Source organism: Myotis daubentonii, chromosome 21, assembly GCF_963259705.1.
Source record: "Myotis daubentonii chromosome 21, mMyoDau2.1, whole genome shotgun sequence".
In the NCBI taxonomy this organism is placed as follows: domain Eukaryota; kingdom Metazoa; phylum Chordata; class Mammalia; order Chiroptera; family Vespertilionidae; genus Myotis; species Myotis daubentonii.
In genome coordinates, this window is record NC_081860.1 from 435,275 (window position 1) to 450,931 (window position 15,657).

Below are 15,657 nucleotides of genomic sequence, written 5' to 3' on the forward strand. Positions count from 1 at the left end.
CGTTGCTCTGTGTCCTCGCCGGCACTTGGGACTGGCTGTGCTTTCTGCTTTAGCTAGCACCGTGCCTGTGAAGGCGAACCTCTGCCTGGTTTCCAGTTTGCTTTTCTCTAGTCTCGTGGCTACTGACGTGGAACATCTTTTTCCTGTGATTTCTTTTATTTATTTTTTCCTTCTGAATATCCTCTTTGGTGGAGTATCTATTTGACTGTTTTGCTCATTTAATAATTATTTTTTTAAAATATATTTTTATTGATTTTAGAGAGGAAGAGAGATAGAGAGACAGAAACATAAATGATGAGAGAGAATCACTGATCAGCTGCCTCTGGCATGCCCCCTACTGGGGATCGAGCCCGCAACCCAGGCACGTGCCCTTGGCCAGAATCGAACCCGGGACACTTCAGTCCGCAAGGCAACGCTCTACGCACTGAGCCAAACCAGCCAGGGCTTAATTATTGTTTTAAAATACATTTTTGTTGATTTCAGAGAGGAAGGGAGGAGAGAGAGACATTGATCAGCTGCCTCCTGGCACGCCCCCTACTGGAAATTGAGCGTGCAACCCGGGCATGTGCATGGGTCCGTGCTCAACCAGTGAGCAACGCCGGTATTTTTCCTTCTTTCGTCTCACTTCCTAAGAGCAGGCATTTCAAACATCCTCAACCGCATAGCAAACCTCCAGGAACCCCTGGCGGAGCCGCAACCATTCGGGTCCCCACGAACGCGACCTCGGCTGCCTCGGATCCCCCGCCTCCCGCGCGCGAAGGGATCCCCAAAACCAAGTAGCCCATCAGTGGTTCTCAACCTTCCTGACGCCGCGACCCTTTCATACAGCTCCTCATGCTGTGGGGACCCCCAACTATAAAATTATTTTCGTGGCTACTTCATCACTGTCGTGTTGTTACTGTTATGAATCGTCATGGAAATACCTGATATGCAGGATGGATTTAAAGGGGTCGCGACCCACAGGTTGAGAACCGCTGAGCGGGATCGCACCTCCAATGCCCAACAGTGACTTCATCGCGCCAAGACCCCGCGGCCTCCTTCCGAGGTGCGTGAGGGGCCCTGGGGGAGGGGGGGAGGACGGCGGGGCAGCCACCCGAGGCGGGGACGCGCGGGGCGCGCAGGGCACAGGATCCCACGTGGTGCGCCCTCCCAGCCCGGCTGCCCAGCTCCCCGCGGGCGGGCGGGGCGGGGCGGGGCGGGTCCGTCGGGTCCGCGCTCTGATTGGCCGGCGCGGCCGCATCCCGCACCACCCCAGCGCCAGCCCCAGCCCCAGCGCATCCCCCCGCGCCCCCCCAGCGCCCGACCCGACTCCCCGGGGCGCCGCGGGCGGGGCGGGCAGGAGGCTGGGAACCACCCGAGCCCCGCGCTCCCCGCCCCCTTTGTCTCCGAGCGGCCGGCGCGCGGGGAGCCCCACGGGCCTCGGCTGCCTCCTCCCCCCCGAATCCGCTCCCGGTCGCTTGCTCCGGGTCTCCGGGCAGCCGGACGCATGGCCATGGGCGCTCCCTCGCGCGGGGCGCACCCACTTGTGCTGCTGCTGCTGCTGCTGCTCCCGGGTAAGCGCGGGGGAGGCCGCGGGACGGGCGCCCCGAAGTCCGAGCGGGGGAGCGGGGCGAGGAGGGGGTCGGGGACGCGCCTTCCCCGTGGGCGCTGCCTCCTCGGCCTCCGCCCGGAGCGCTGGCTCGGCAGTGGCGTCGGCTCCACCGTCTGCATCGTGGCCCCTAAACGTGGAGAAACCGAGGCAGAGAGGGGACGACTGTTGGGCTCCCTGGGGAGGGGGCAGGCGGTTCGGGCCGGGTGTAGGGAGGGGGATGATGGGGTGAAAAGCTTGCGCGCCGGCCCCCCCTCCTGCTTTCTCCCCGCTGCGCCCGAGCGCGCGCCCCGCCTCTGCCATGTCGCAGGGAAACGGCCAGGACCCGTCGCCAGGAGTCTCTGGCCTGGGGGTGGGGGGGGGCGGTGGTAGGAGTGGGCGAGGGTTTGGCAGGGTCGCGGGGTGGGGGGTGGATGGGGAAGAGAGGGGACGCGAGGTGGCCGTGCGCTCAGAGCCGCCGCTCCTGCCACCTCCATGCTGAGGCCCCCGCCGCTCAGAGCGCCTGGCACCCCCCTCCCCCCCCCCCCCCCGGCTCCTGGAGCCCCTTCTTCATGGGGGGGACAGGGGGGACGGGAAGGGGGCAGGCACCATCGCGTTTCTAGACCCGGAGAAACTGGGACTTCACCAGGGTTCCCCTCCCGGCTCCCCAAATTCTAAGTGGGAAGCAGCAGGCAGGGGACTCGAGGTGCCTGGGGCGGCCCTGGCCGGTTTGGTTCGGTGGACAGAGCATCAGGCCGTGGACCAAAGGGTCCCGGGTTCAACTCCGGTCAAGGGCGCGCATACCTCAGTTGCAGGTTTGATCCCCCCCGCCCCCCCTCGCCCCAGTCTGGGTGCATGCTGGAGGCAACCAATCCATCTCTCTCTCTCTCTCTCTCTCTCTCTCTCTCTCTCTCTCTCTCTCTCTCTCTGTCTCTCTCTCTCTCTCTCTCTCTCTCTGTCTCTCTCTCTCTGTCTCTCTCTCTCTCCTCTCTCTCTCTCTCTCTCTCTCTCTCTTCTCTCTCTCTCTCCTCTCTCTCTCTCTCTCTCTCTCTCTCTCTCTCTCCCCTCTCCCTTCCTCTCTCTAAAAGTCAATGGGAAAATATCCTGGGATGTGAAGGGGTCCCCGAGGGCTTCAGAGAGTTTAGGGGTGTCTCCGACCAGGGTGTGAGGGCGGCATCCGCAGGAACCCTGGCTCACAGTCTAAGACCCACGGGGCCATGTAGGTGCCCAACTTCTACGTAAGAGGGTTGGCGGCCAGACCCTGACAGGGTCCCGCGTGGGACAGAGGGGAGCCCGGGGCCTGGGCTGCAGCCCCCCCATCCCCCGGGAGGCTGGGAGGGGGCACACCTGGCCCGGGGTGGGGGCCAGGGGGCCCTGGGTCATCTCCGTCCGGAAGCAGCCAGCGGCTGTGCCTGTGTGGACCCCGCACCTGCCCCATCACAGCAGAGAGGACGAGGAGCGCACCTGGGCTCTGACCATAGCCGCCGGAGCTGAGCCCCCCCACCCCTCCCTGTAACAACCCTACAGCGCGGACACATTCACAGCCTTTGTTATCACAGAGAAAGCAGCTGAGGTTCAGAGAGGTGGAGACTTCCCTAAGGTCACACAGCCCACAGGGAGTTGGTCAGCACACGCACCAGAGCTCTCCACACCCAGAACCCAGGCTTGGCCGAACGTTCCGGTGTCACCCCCGCCCCGGGTGCAGAGGAGGCTATTTTTTTGGGGGGGGGGGGTCCCGGCGAGGGGACACGGGTCTGACGGGCGCCTCCCCTCAGGGGCCCGCGGCTCGGAGGCCGAGCACCGCCTGTTCGAGCGGCTGTTCCAGGACTACAACGAGATCATCCGGCCCGTGGCCAACGTGTCCGACGCCGTCATCATCCAGTTCGAGGTGTCCATGTCCCAGCTGGTGAAGGTGGTGAGTGCCGGCCGGGGCCGTGGCCGTGGGGCGCGGGGCGTGGGGGAGCCCTCCCCAGGGCCCGGCTGTGGCCCTGCACCCACCCCCCTCGTCTACCTTTCCAGGATGAGGTCAACCAGATCATGGAGACCAACCTGTGGCTCAAGCAGGTAAGTGGCCAGGCCCTGCGCGCTGCTGCCCCTGGGGGCGACTGCTCTGCTCGCGTCCTTTCTGCAGACCCGGCCTGGGGCCCATGGAGGGTTGGGCCTGGGGCCCAAGGTGAAGCCCCCCCCCCCGCCCCCCCCAAGCACTGCAGGGCCCAGATGGGACAGACCGGGGCCTGCAGGCCTGGCCCCCGGCTCTAGGGCGGGCTAAGGCCACCTCCTTCCCTTCCTCTTGCCAAAAGCTCCTCCTGAAGTCGGAATCAGACGCTGGGGTCGTTGTTGGCTGGGAGGTGGGGGCCCCCAGCTCCGATGGAGGACAAAGACCTCGTCTCCCCCCCCCCCCCCCCCCCGCCCCGTGCCCTCCCCAGGGAGGCCCGGCCGAGACCTGGACCGATAACGCTCTGGCCTGACCGCGACCTTCCACCCACCCGCTGGCGAGCCTCCTCCAGGCGCCTGGGAAGCCGGGAGGGCCCAGTGCCCACGCGGGGCCCCCACGCACACGCTCTCCCCTCAGGGGCTCAGGACCAGGTCTCCCAGCCTCTGCACCCGGCACCTCTTGGGCCCCGAGGGGGTCGTGGGTGCTCTCCCCAAAGCCCTTCAGACACCAGCCCCGCTCAACCTGGGTGCTGTGTGCGTCTGCCACCCTGTTTGGGGGACCTGGTGGGGAAGGATGTCAACTCCCTAGCTCAGCCCGGCCGGTGTGGCTCAGTGGTTGAGCCTTGACCTAGGAACCAGGAGGTCAGGGTTCGATTCCCGGTCAGGGCACAGGCCCGGGTTGTGGGCTCGATCCCCAGTGTGGGGTGTGCAGGAGGCGGCCAATCCATGACCCTCTCTCATCACTGATGTTTCTATCTCTCTCTCCCTCTCCCTTCCTGTCTGAAAGCAATAATTTTTAAAAATATATTTTATTGATTTTTTTTATAGAGAAGGGAGAGGGATAGTTAGAAACATCGATAAGAGAGAAGCATTGATCGGCTGCCTCCTGCACGCCCCCTACTGGGGATGTGCCCGCAACCCAGGTACATGCCCTTGACGGGGATCGAACCTGGGACCCTTCAGTCCGCAGGCCGGCGCTCTATCCACTGAGCCACACCGGTCAGGGCTAAAAATATATTTTTAAAAACACAGCACACACGGACCAGACCTGGTGAGAGGCAGCGCTGGAGGTCCTCACACGATTGGCAGGGGGGCGGCCTGCGCCCGCAGCCCAGGGCTCTCCCCGCTGACACGGGGCGGGGTGGGGAGTCGCCAGGGCGGGTGGCGCAGAGAGAAGTAAACCACCCGGTCCCCCCCCCACCCCCCCGCCCCCAGATCTGGAACGACTACAAGCTGAAGTGGGACCCCGCGGACTACGACGGGGCGGAGTTCCTGCGCGTCCCCGCCCAGAAGATCTGGAAGCCGGACATCGTGCTCTACAACAAGTAAGGGGGCGCCCGCCCTCCCGGCCTTTCCCTCGCCGATGGGGCCCGTCCCCTGGCTCCCCCACAGGCGTTTGCTGAGCACCCACTGCGCCTGCCTCTGGAGATGGCTGTGCCTCCGGGCAGACAGGCCTGGGCTCTAACATCCAAACGTGCAACTGCAGGTCAGAGCGAGGGCGGGGGAGGGGGGAGAGCGAGGGCAGGGAGGGGGTAGAGCGAGGGCAGGGAGGGGGTAGAGCGAGGGCAGGGAGGGGGTAGAGCGAGGGCAGGGAGGGGACAGAGCGAGGGCGGGGAGGGGACAGAGCGAGGGCGGGGAGGGGGTAGAGCGAGGGCGGGGAGGGGACAGAGCGAGGGCAGGGAGGGGACAGAGCGAGGGCGGGGAGGGGGCAGAGCGAGGGCGGGGAGGGGGCAGAGCGAGGGCGGGGAGGGGACAGAGCGAGGGCAGGGAGGGGACAGAGCGAGGGCGGGGAGGGGGCAGAGCGAGGGCGGGGAGGGGGCAGAGCGAGGGCGGGGAGGGGACAGAGCGAGGGCAGGGAGGGGACAGAGCGAGGGCAGGGAGGGGGTAGAGCGAGGGCAGGGAGGGGGCAGAGCGAGGGCGGGGAGGGGACAGAGCGAGGGCAGGGAGGGGGTAGAGCGAGGGCAGGGAGGGGGCAGAGCGAGGGCAGGGAGGGGGCAGAGCGAGGGCGGGGAGGGGGCAGAGCGAGGGCGGGGAGGGGGTAGAACGAGGGCAGGGAGGGGGCAGAGCGAGGGCGGGGAGGGGGCAGAGCGAGGGCGGGGAGGGGACAGAGCGAGGGCAGGGAGGGGGTAGAGCAAGGGCGGGGAGGGGGCAGAGCGAGGGCGGGGAGGGGGACTCCATGGGGGGTGGCACCTGCCACCACCGCCCTCCGAGGGACCCACCGTTCCTGCAGGTCAGGAAGGAGGCGTTCTGCTCGCCTGATGACCAGTCCTACCCCCTGACCCTCTCTCCCCATGCACCTCCCCACCTGCTTCAGGGAGCCTCTGAGGTCCCTCCCCTGCCGTTCTTTGTTTGTTCATTTGTTTTAAATATATTTTTATTGATTTCAGAGAGGAAGGGAGAGGGAGAGAGAGAAACAACCATGATGAGAGAGAATCATGGACCGGCTGCCTCCTGCACGCCCCACACTGGGGATCGAGCCCAAAACCCGGGCACGTGCCCTTGACCAGAATCGAACCCGGGACCCTTCAGTCCACAGGCCAGCGCTCTATCCACTTAGCCACACAGGCTAGGGCCCACCTCTGCCGTTCCGAACCTGCCAGTGGTGGCACCTGTCTTTCCTAAAAAGCTGACAGTCCCCACACGTACGCCCCACGACGAGGCAGACATAGGTGCTCACTGATCATTGACAGTTTGTGCTGGTCCGTTCCTGGGTGTGGGAAACATCACTTTTCCACCTGTGCCTTATCTCTAGTCGTACTGTTCAGCGTTTTTCCTATAGATATGGTCCAATCTGATCTTAATGAGTAAAAAAAAGCATTTTGTGTTTAGGTTTTTACGTCGTATCCGTACACACGGATATATTTCCCTGTTACTATCAGGGCTGGGGAAGCTGTTTTTGGCTGCATCCCGCTTTCTGGTCATTGGCTAAAAAGAGGGGGATCTTTACCCACTCCAAGAATTGGTCCGTGTTTTATTTCCTGTTTTCTCAAGAAAAAACAAACACAACATTCAAAATTGCATGATTCTACCCAGTCAGTGTGGGTGGCTCAGTGGTGGAGTGTCAACCTATGAACCAGGAGGTCTGGGTTCGATTCCCGGTCAGGGCACAGGCCCGAGTCGCAGGCTCCATCCCCAGTGTGGGGCGTGCAGGAGGCAGCTGATCCATGATTCTCTCTCATCATGGATGTTTTTCTCTCTCTCTCTCTCTCCCTCTCCCTCCCCTTCCTCTCTGACATCAATTTTTAAAAAATTAAAAAACAAATAAAGGACACAGGCAGAATTTTTAATCTCACGACTTAAATGTCACAGTGGTTTTCTTCCCGGAAATCTCGGGCGTACGGGGACCTGTAGGATGTGTGCTTGCAACGGCACCGAGAGACCTGGTGGGCGCTTCAGACTGGGTTTGGGAGAAGGAAAGAGCAGAAGTCATTTCCTTAGACTCTGAGGCCGGAAATAACATTTAGAGAAAAGCATCCAGCTCGTCTCTTCCCGTCAGAACTCGGGCTTCTCGGGGCTGGGCCTCCCTGGAGGGTTTCTCTGTGTTTACCTTCTTTTTTTAAAAAAATATTTTTTAATTGATTTTTTACAGAGAGGAAGGGAGAGGGATAGAGAGTTAGAAACGTCGATGAGAGAGAAACATTGATCAGCTGCCTCCTGCACGCCCCCCACTGGGGATGTGCCCGCAACCCAGGTCCATGCCCTTGACCGGAATCGAACCCGGGACCCTTCAGTCCGCAGGCCGACGCTCTATCCACTGAGCCACACCGGCCAGGGCAGCATTTACCTTCTCATGCCAACGTTTCTCGATCACCTTTGTTTTCTGAAATCCACTCTCCGACGCAATCCTCAGGGGGTGCACAGAACGCGCCCTGAGTTCTCACCCGTTCGTCACTCAGGGCGGCCTTTTTAGATATCGCTTTGCGGTGACTCACCTGACACGACACCCTTGGTTCCTCTTTTTTCCTCCCGTGGAAGCCTTTAAGACTCGGGTCCTGGTGCAAAGTGCGGATGTCAAACCCTGATGCCGGTCCGATTCTCTTGTTCTTGTAACACCGGGCGACTCTGGGGAGAGAAAGTGGCCACTATTCATCGGTGTCCCAGGGCCAAGAGGCAACCAGGGCTGCCCTAGACGCGCTGGGATGTGTCGTCAGCTTACGTGTCAGGGGGCTGTTCTTTTCGCTTGGGTCACCAAGAGATATTTTTCCTTTGTCTTTTTTTAATTTTTTTTAAAAGCTATATCTTATACTAGAGGCCCGGTGCACGAAATTCATGCACAGGTAGGGTCCCTAGGCCTGGCCAGCCATTAGGGCCGATTGGGGCCTTTCGGCTGCCAGCAGGGGCCTTCCTTTGTTCTGCACCGCCTCCTGGTGGTCAGCACATCATAGCAAGCGATCCAACTCCCAGTCTCCTGGTCAAACTCCCAAGGGACACTTTGCATATTAGCCTTTTATATATATAGATATCATTTTTAAAAATATATATCTTTTTTTAAAATATCTATTTCAGAGAGGAAGGGGGAGAGATAGAAACATCAATGATGAGAGAGAATCATGGATCGGCTGCCTCCTGCACGGCCCCCCGCTGAGGATCAAGCCTGCAACCCAGGCCTGTGCCCTTGACCGGGAATTGAACCCTGACCTCCTGGTTCACAGGTTGATGCTCGACCACTGAGCCACACCCCGCCAGGCCCTGCTGTCTCTGTTCCCTCCCACAAACTGCCCTCTTTGTTTCACGTGCTGACGATTCATTGCAGAGTAGGGTCCAGTTTTTGAGGGGCAGAAACTTCTCGGTGATTTCCACCTGGGGCCCCCAGGACAGGAGAACCCCCTTTTCTCTGCCCCCTGCGACCTCCACCCGCAGCTAACCCCACATGTTCCCATGCAGGTCCTGATGGCGGTGGGGGTTCAGCCCCACACGCTCATCATAGTCTGAGGTTCAGGGGGTTCCGTGTCACCTGCGTGGACGATGCAGGCGGGAGGTTTTGCCTGTTGCTATCCCAGTTGCCCTGCATTTCTGAGGGAATCTGGAGGGAGTGAAACACGAATGCTGCCCTGGCTGGTGTTTCCCAGTAGTTAGAGCACTGGACCTCAGACCAGAGGGTCCCGGGTTCGATTCCTGGTCAAGGGGACGTACCTTGGTTGCAGGTTTGATCCCTGGCCCCAGTTGGGGCTCCAGCGGGAGGCAACAATCGATGTATTTCTCTCATGTCCATGTTTCTCTCTCTCTGTGTCTTTCTCTCTCTCTCCTCCCTCCCTTCCACTCTGTTTAAAAAAAATCAATGGATCCCTGGCTTGTGTGGCTCAGTGGATAGAATGTCGGCCTGCGGACTCAAAGGTCCCAGGTTCGATTCCAGTCAGGGGCACAAGCCCAGGTTGCGGGCTCCATCCCCAGTGTGGGGCGTGCAGGAGGCAGCTGATCCCTGATTCTCTCTCCTCATGGATGTTTCTCTCTCTCTCTTCCTCTCCCTTCCTCTCTGACATCAATAATAAATATATTTTTTTAAAAAATCAATAGGAAACATCCTCCGGTGAGGATTACAAGAACACGAATGCCGCCACGCTCTCCCCTACCCTCCGCACGCTCTCCCCTACCCTCCGCACGCTCTCCCCTACCCTCCGCACGCTCTCCCCTACCCTCTGCACGCTCTCCCCGTTGGAGCCCTCAGCTCCTACAGCTGCTCACTTGCAGCCTGTCTGCCCTTCCTTCCTCCAATCGACCCCCCTGCTCAGAGCACAGTGGCTCAGAGGCAGAGGCACCCCCCCCCGCCCCCCATCACCCTGTGACCGGAGATCGTCCCTTATTTCCTGGTCATTCGCTCAGTCAGCGATGCTTACCCAGTGCCCCCCTGGCTGGCGCTGAGCCCGATCCCAGGCCCAGGCCGGGTCCTCTCTGCCCCCTGGTGGCAGAGACGGGCTGCTGACCCTGCCGGTCGGCACACAGGCCTCCGGTGACAGGGGTCCCTGGAAAACAGCAGGATGTGCGTCCGCCACCGAGACCGGCTTCTCGCCAACACCTGGCCCTGGAGCCCACGGGGTTAGGGCCTCCTCACCTGGGACCCGAGTCCTGGGTGGTCACGGCTCTGCCACCAGCTCTGCAGCTCGATCCTGTTCCCTGAGCTTCTGTTTCCTCTTCAGTAAAACGAGGGGGTCGGCCCGGCCGGCGGGGCTCCGTGGTTGAGCGTTGGTTGACCCATAAACCGGGAGGTCACGGTTCGATTCCCGGTCGGGGCACAGGCCCGGGTTGCGGGCTCCATCCCCAGTAGGGGGCATGCAGGAGGCAGTCAGTAAATGATTCTCATCATTGGTGTTTCTCTCTCTCTCTCTCTCTTCCTCTCTGAAATCAATAAAAACATATATTTTTTAAAGGTAGCCATAGACAGCCCTAGCCGGTTTGGCTCAGTGGACAGAGTGTCGGCCCCCGGACTAAAGGGTCCGGGTTCGATTCCGGTCCAGGGCACGTACCTTGGTTGCAGGCTCCATCCCCGGCCGTGGTCGGGGGCGTGTGGGGGAGGCAACCCATCGATGTGTCTCTCTCTGCGTCTCTCCCCCTCCCTTCCGCTCTCTCTAAAAATCAATGGGAAAATATCCTCGGGTGAGGATTAACAAACAAACAAAAAAGTCGCCATTAGGCCATAGACGCGTGGGGATGGCTGTGTGTTCCGGTAAGAATTTACTTACAGACCCGGCTGGTGTGGCTCAGGGGTTGAGAATCCAAACTTTCATCCTGTTTCTCTCCTTCAAGAGAAGGGGCACTTGGGGTGTCTCGATGCAACAGGCGCTGTGTGCGGTGGGATGAGCCAGCGACCCCCTCGAGGCGCGATGAGGGTGTCAGACGGTGTGTGTGGCCGGGGCGGGGGGCGGGGGGGGAGTCCGGGGCTCCAGGGTCCCCCCTCGGGACATGGGTGGACGTCCCGGCGCTCTGAGCTCGACCGTCCCGCGAGCTGGCCGGCCCGCGTGTGCCGTGACCGGGCCCCGCCTCTCTCCCCGTAGCGCCATGGGGGACTTCCAGGTGGACGACAAGACCAAAGCCCTGGTCAAGCACACGGGCGAGGTGACCTGGATCCCCCCGGCCATCTTCAAGAGCTCCTGCAAGATCGACGTCACCTACTTCCCCTTCGACTACCAGAACTGCTCCATGAAGTTCGGCTCCTGGTCCTACGACAAGGCCAAGATCGAGCTGGTCCTGGTCGGCTCCTCCATGAACCTCAAGGACTACTGGGAGAGCGGCGAGTGGGCCATCATCCGCGCCCCGGGCTACAAGCACGACATCAAGTACAACTGCTGCGAGGAGATCTACCAGGACATCACCTACTCGCTGTACATCCGGCGGCTGCCCCTCTTCTACACCATCAACCTCATCATCCCCTGCCTGCTCATCTCCTTCCTCACCGTGCTCGTCTTCTACCTGCCCTCCGACTGCGGCGAGAAGGTGACGCTCTGCATCTCCGTGCTGCTCTCCCTCACCGTCTTCCTGCTGGTCATCACCGAGACCATCCCGTCCACCTCGCTGGTCATCCCGCTCATCGGCGAGTACCTGCTGTTCACCATGATCTTCGTCACGCTCTCCATCGTCATCACGGTCTTCGTGCTCAACGTGCACTACCGGACGCCCACCACGCACACCATGCCCGCCTGGGTGAAGACCGTGTTCCTGCAGGCGCTGCCCCGGGTCATGTTCATGGCCAGGCCGGCGGGCGGTGAGGGCGGCGGCGGCGGCGCCAGCGCCGAGTTCGCCAACCTCAACTGCTTCCGCCGTCGCCCGGGGTCCAAGGACGGCAAGGAGGGCGGCCCCTGCCAGGAGGGGCCGTGCGGTGCCAGCCGCCACCACCGCTCGGTGAAGATCTCCAACTTCACCGCCAACCTCACGCGGAGCTCCAGCACCGACTCCGTGGACGCCGTGCTCTCGCTGTCGGCCCTGTCGCCGGAAATCAAGGAGGCCGTCCAGAGCGTCCGGTACATCGCGGAGAATATGAAGGCGCAGAATGAGGCCAGAGAGGTAAGGAAGGGCGTGTGAGGGCATTGTGTTAATACGGCGGTCGGTCATCCGCTCAGCAGATGTGTGTGGGTTCCTGTGGGGTAAGGCGTAGGGCGGGGTTAAGAAATTAGACTCTGGCCCGGCCGGTGTGGGTCAGTGGTTGAGCGTCAACTTAGGAACCAGGAGGTCCCGGTTCGATTCCCGGTCAGGGCACAGGCCCGGGTTGCGGGCTCCATCCCCAATGTGGGGCGTGCAGGAGGCAGCCGATCCAGGATTCTCTCTCATCATGGATGTTTCTCTCTCTCACTCCCTCTCCCTTCTTCTCCGAAATCAATAAAAATATATATTAAAAAAAAGAAAAGAAATTAGGCCCTAGCTGGTTTGGCTCAGTGGATAGAGCGTCGGCCTTCGGACTGAAGGGTCCCAGGTTCGATTCCGGTCAAGGGCATGTACCTTGGTTGCGGGCACATCCCCAATAGGGGGCGTGCAGGAGGCAGCTGATCGATGTTTCTCTCTCATCGATGATTCTAGCTCTCTATCCCTCTCTCTTCCTCTCTGTGAAAAATCAATAAAATATATTAAAAAAAGAAAAAGAAAAGAAAAGAAATTAGACTTTGGCCTGGCTGGTGTGGCCCAATGGTTGAGCCTCAACCTCAAAACCAGGAGGTCACGGTTCGATTCCCCGTCAGGGCACATGCCCGGGGTTTCAGGCCTGAATCCCAGGAGGGGGCGTGCAGGAGGCAGCTAACCAATGATTCTCTCTCATTATCGATGTTTCTATCTCTCTCTCCCTCTCCCTTCTTCTCTGAAATCAATAGAAACATATTTTTTTAAAAAAATAAAAGAAAGTCGCGTAACTTACCCAGACTCTCCGGACTAGAAAGGAGGGGAGCTGGGACTGTACCCAAAGCTGCCTCCACGCCTGCCTCCCACCCCCGTCTCCCAGGCCTGAGGGGTCTCAGCCAGCGGAGCGGGAGGGAGCCCCTGTACAGGGTCCATTTGGTTCTGGAAGCACATACAAACCCCGCTCTTCGGACCTCAAATAAGGCACCTGGTGGCAAATGCAGCCTAATCCCGGCCTTAGCCAGGACTCCTCAGTGTCACCGGCAGGACACGGTCATGGCCGCTCATGAATCCCGTCTCCCAGCCCCATTTTGGCCCCTTAACGAGATTACCGCGTCCGTGCTGCCTCATTGTTATGCGATTATTTCTTCTAAATCAGTTGATTCATGGATTCTCTCTTCTTCCAATTCAATTACGGTTTCCTTGCGTTGTGCGCCGTCTGGGCGCTTAACGGACGGACGTGCCACCCCCCTTCCTCGTTCCAGCCTCCGTGGAAGCCATAGCGTCGACAAGGAGCCTTGCTCTGTCTTCCATCTTTTCACTTGATTATCAGGCAGTTATTTCGGAATGCCAGCCTGTTCTGTTGACCGTACAGAATGTCACGATACTCTGGACTTAGGACTGAAGATGGTATCTGATTATTTGGGTATTGCTGGGGGTGGGGTGGGGGGGAGTGGTGGGTGAGGGAGAGAGAGAGTGAAGAGGGACTTGCCCTGATATGGATGTTTAGAGGAAATTACATCTAAAACTGGGCAAGAACTGTGAGCCAAAGGTGGATGATGTTAGAGTGTATCTGCTATTCTAACAGGGACCCGGAATCCTCCACGGAGGCGGAAGTCAGTTAACTGGCTTTACAAACTGTAAGCTGGGATCCAACTTAGAAGAAATCGGTCAAGGCCTGGCCCGTGTGGCTCCGTGGTTAGCATCAACCTATGAACCAGGAGGTCACGGTTCGATTGCCCGTCAGGGCACAGGCCCGGGTTGCGGGCTCGACCCCCGAGTGCGGGGCGTGCAGGAGGCAGCCGATCCATGGTTCTCTCTCATCATGGATGTTTCTCCCTCTCCGTCTTCCTTTCTCTCTGAAATCAATAAAAAAGTTTTTTTTTTAAAAAAAGAAGGAAGACAAAATAGGTTGTGTACACATGGAGAAACTTCTCATTTAAAGGAGATTTAACATGACAGATGTTTTGTACGGCTTTTCTGGTGCCTAAAGGGACACCTGAGAACGGTACACTTCCTCGGACTGCCGACCAATGATTCTCTCTCCTCATTGATGTTCCTCTCTCTCTCCCGCTCTCCCTTGCTCTGGGGGGGGAGGGGGGTCCTGCGTTTCGGTGGGAACAGCGGCTTCTGCTGCTGCAATGTATCTATCACGTGCTCAGGATTGAAAATGTATTCACGCCGCCTTCTCCTGCGGGCTGTTTTTCCCCTCTTTCGATTATTGATTATTGATTATTGATTATTGGGTGTGTGTTTTTCCAGATTCAAGACGACTGGAAGTATGTGGCCATGGTGATCGACCGCATTTTCCTGTGGGTTTTCATCCTGGTGTGCATCCTGGGGACAGCCGGGCTGTTCCTGCAGCCGCTGATGGCCCGGGACGACCCCTGATGGCCCGGACGACCCCTGGGCGCCGACCTGTGCACCTGCCTGAGGGGTACTGGGTGTGGGGGGGGGGAAGGCGGGGAGCTGGGGAGAAGCCCTTTTTTTTGTGATAAAACACCCTTAGCATACAATTTACCATCGTAACCTTTTCACATGCACAGCTCAGTGGTATCCAATGGTCACACTGCTATGCAATCGTCATCACCATCGAGCCCCATAACCCTTTCCATCCTGTGACCCTGAAACCACATATACGTCCCATTAAACAGTGACTGCCTTCCCCCCACCCCCGGCCCCTGCCAACCACCATTCTACTTCCTTTCTTTCTTTTTGACCCAAAATGTTAAGGTTTTATTTACAAAGCCTTCCTTGCTGCACAGAAAGGAACAATGCTATTCCAGTCTTGGTGCAACTGGTAGCCACAGCCGGCGGACTCACCCGTCACAGCGATCCACGCGACAGCAAGAGTCTTACGGGGAAACCTAACCACGCTGATGATTTGTCGGGGTGCAGTCCCGAGCTCGGGAGTGAGTTTCCAAAAGGGCCTAAATGGGCAGAGGTGGGATGTCACAGGAGCTACTCTCTGGCCCTTGGGTGGGTGGGTGCGTGTCCTGGGGTTTGTATCACAGCTACCTTAAAAAAAAGAGAAAGGAAGAAACAGCTACGAAATCCATACGAGCAGCCCAGCCAATCCTGAAGTTTTTTTCTTTTCTTTCTTTTAAATATATTTTTATTGAATTCAGAGAGGAAGAGAGAGAGGGAGAGAGAGAGAGAAACATCAGTGATGACTAGGTTACCTCCCAGAGTCCTTGCAACCCCCAGATTGTAACTGGAATGAAAGAGATAAAACTGAAACAGTACGTGGGTGTAAAATGTGGGATGTGCTCACACAGAATCAGAACGCTGCCTTCCGTTTCAGAAGATGGTTTTCTCACAGAACAATTCAGGAGTACCCACCGACATGCTTTTCAAAATGGGATTCGCTTCATCGTCACAGACGCATCTAAGGTCAAGGGTAAAGAGATGAGGCCCAGGGGTTGAGCGGCGACCTAGGAACCAGGAGGTCAGGGTTCGATTCCCGGTCAGGGCACAGGCCCGGGTTGCAGGCTCCATCCCCAGTGGGGGGCGTGCAGGAAGCAGCCGGTCCATGATTCTCTCTCATCCTGGATGTTTCTATCTCTCCCTCTCCTTTCCTCTCTCTGAAATCAATAAAAACATAATTAAAAAAAGATAAAGAGATGTTACTACAATTTATATAGAAGATGGTTCTACTGGTGGTGGAACACGTGGCCAAGGGGACTGAAATGAATAGGAGTTGTCTTGTATGATTTCACAGTGGAAGGTAAAATCCTTTAAAATAAAGAGCTAATATGCTAGTGGTCGTGACGCCCTCACGCCGTAACGACCATTCAGCAGGAGGCTGCGTGCGTGGTGGGACGGAGCCGCCTCGTTGCTCTGGAGATGGGGCGGAAGTGGGGAGGGGCCCAGAGGAGGCGGGACCAGCCCGGGGTGAC

The 15,657-nt window shown here is 58.9% G+C and overlaps 1 protein-coding gene across 1 annotated transcript; it reads left to right on the forward strand.

Annotated features, from left to right (window-relative positions):
• Positions 1-1,311: 1,311 nt before the first annotated feature.
• CHRNA3 (cholinergic receptor nicotinic alpha 3 subunit) lies at positions 1,312-15,519 on the forward strand. Its single transcript, XM_059677928.1, has 6 exons — positions 1,312-1,553; positions 3,343-3,482; positions 3,587-3,631; positions 4,937-5,046; positions 10,711-11,716; positions 14,021-15,519. Exons 1-6 carry the CDS (start codon positions 1,487-1,489, stop codon positions 14,147-14,149), a joined length of 1,497 nt encoding a protein of 498 aa, XP_059533911.1. The 5' UTR covers positions 1,312-1,486; the 3' UTR covers positions 14,150-15,519.
• Positions 15,520-15,657: the final 138 nt, after the last annotated feature.

Excerpts from the sequence above, each read along its gene's own strand:
- CHRNA3 (XM_059677928.1), top strand. The coding sequence starts at position 1,487 with ATGGCCATGGGCGCTCCCTCGCGCGGGGCGCACCCACTTGTGCTGCTG. Across the intron at positions 1,554-3,342 it reads GCTGCTGCTGCTGCTCCCGG|GGGCCCGCGGCTCGGAGGCC; the intron begins GTAAGCGCGGGG and ends GCCTCCCCTCAG. Across the intron at positions 3,483-3,586 it reads TGTCCCAGCTGGTGAAGGTG|GATGAGGTCAACCAGATCAT; the intron begins GTGAGTGCCGGC and ends CTACCTTTCCAG.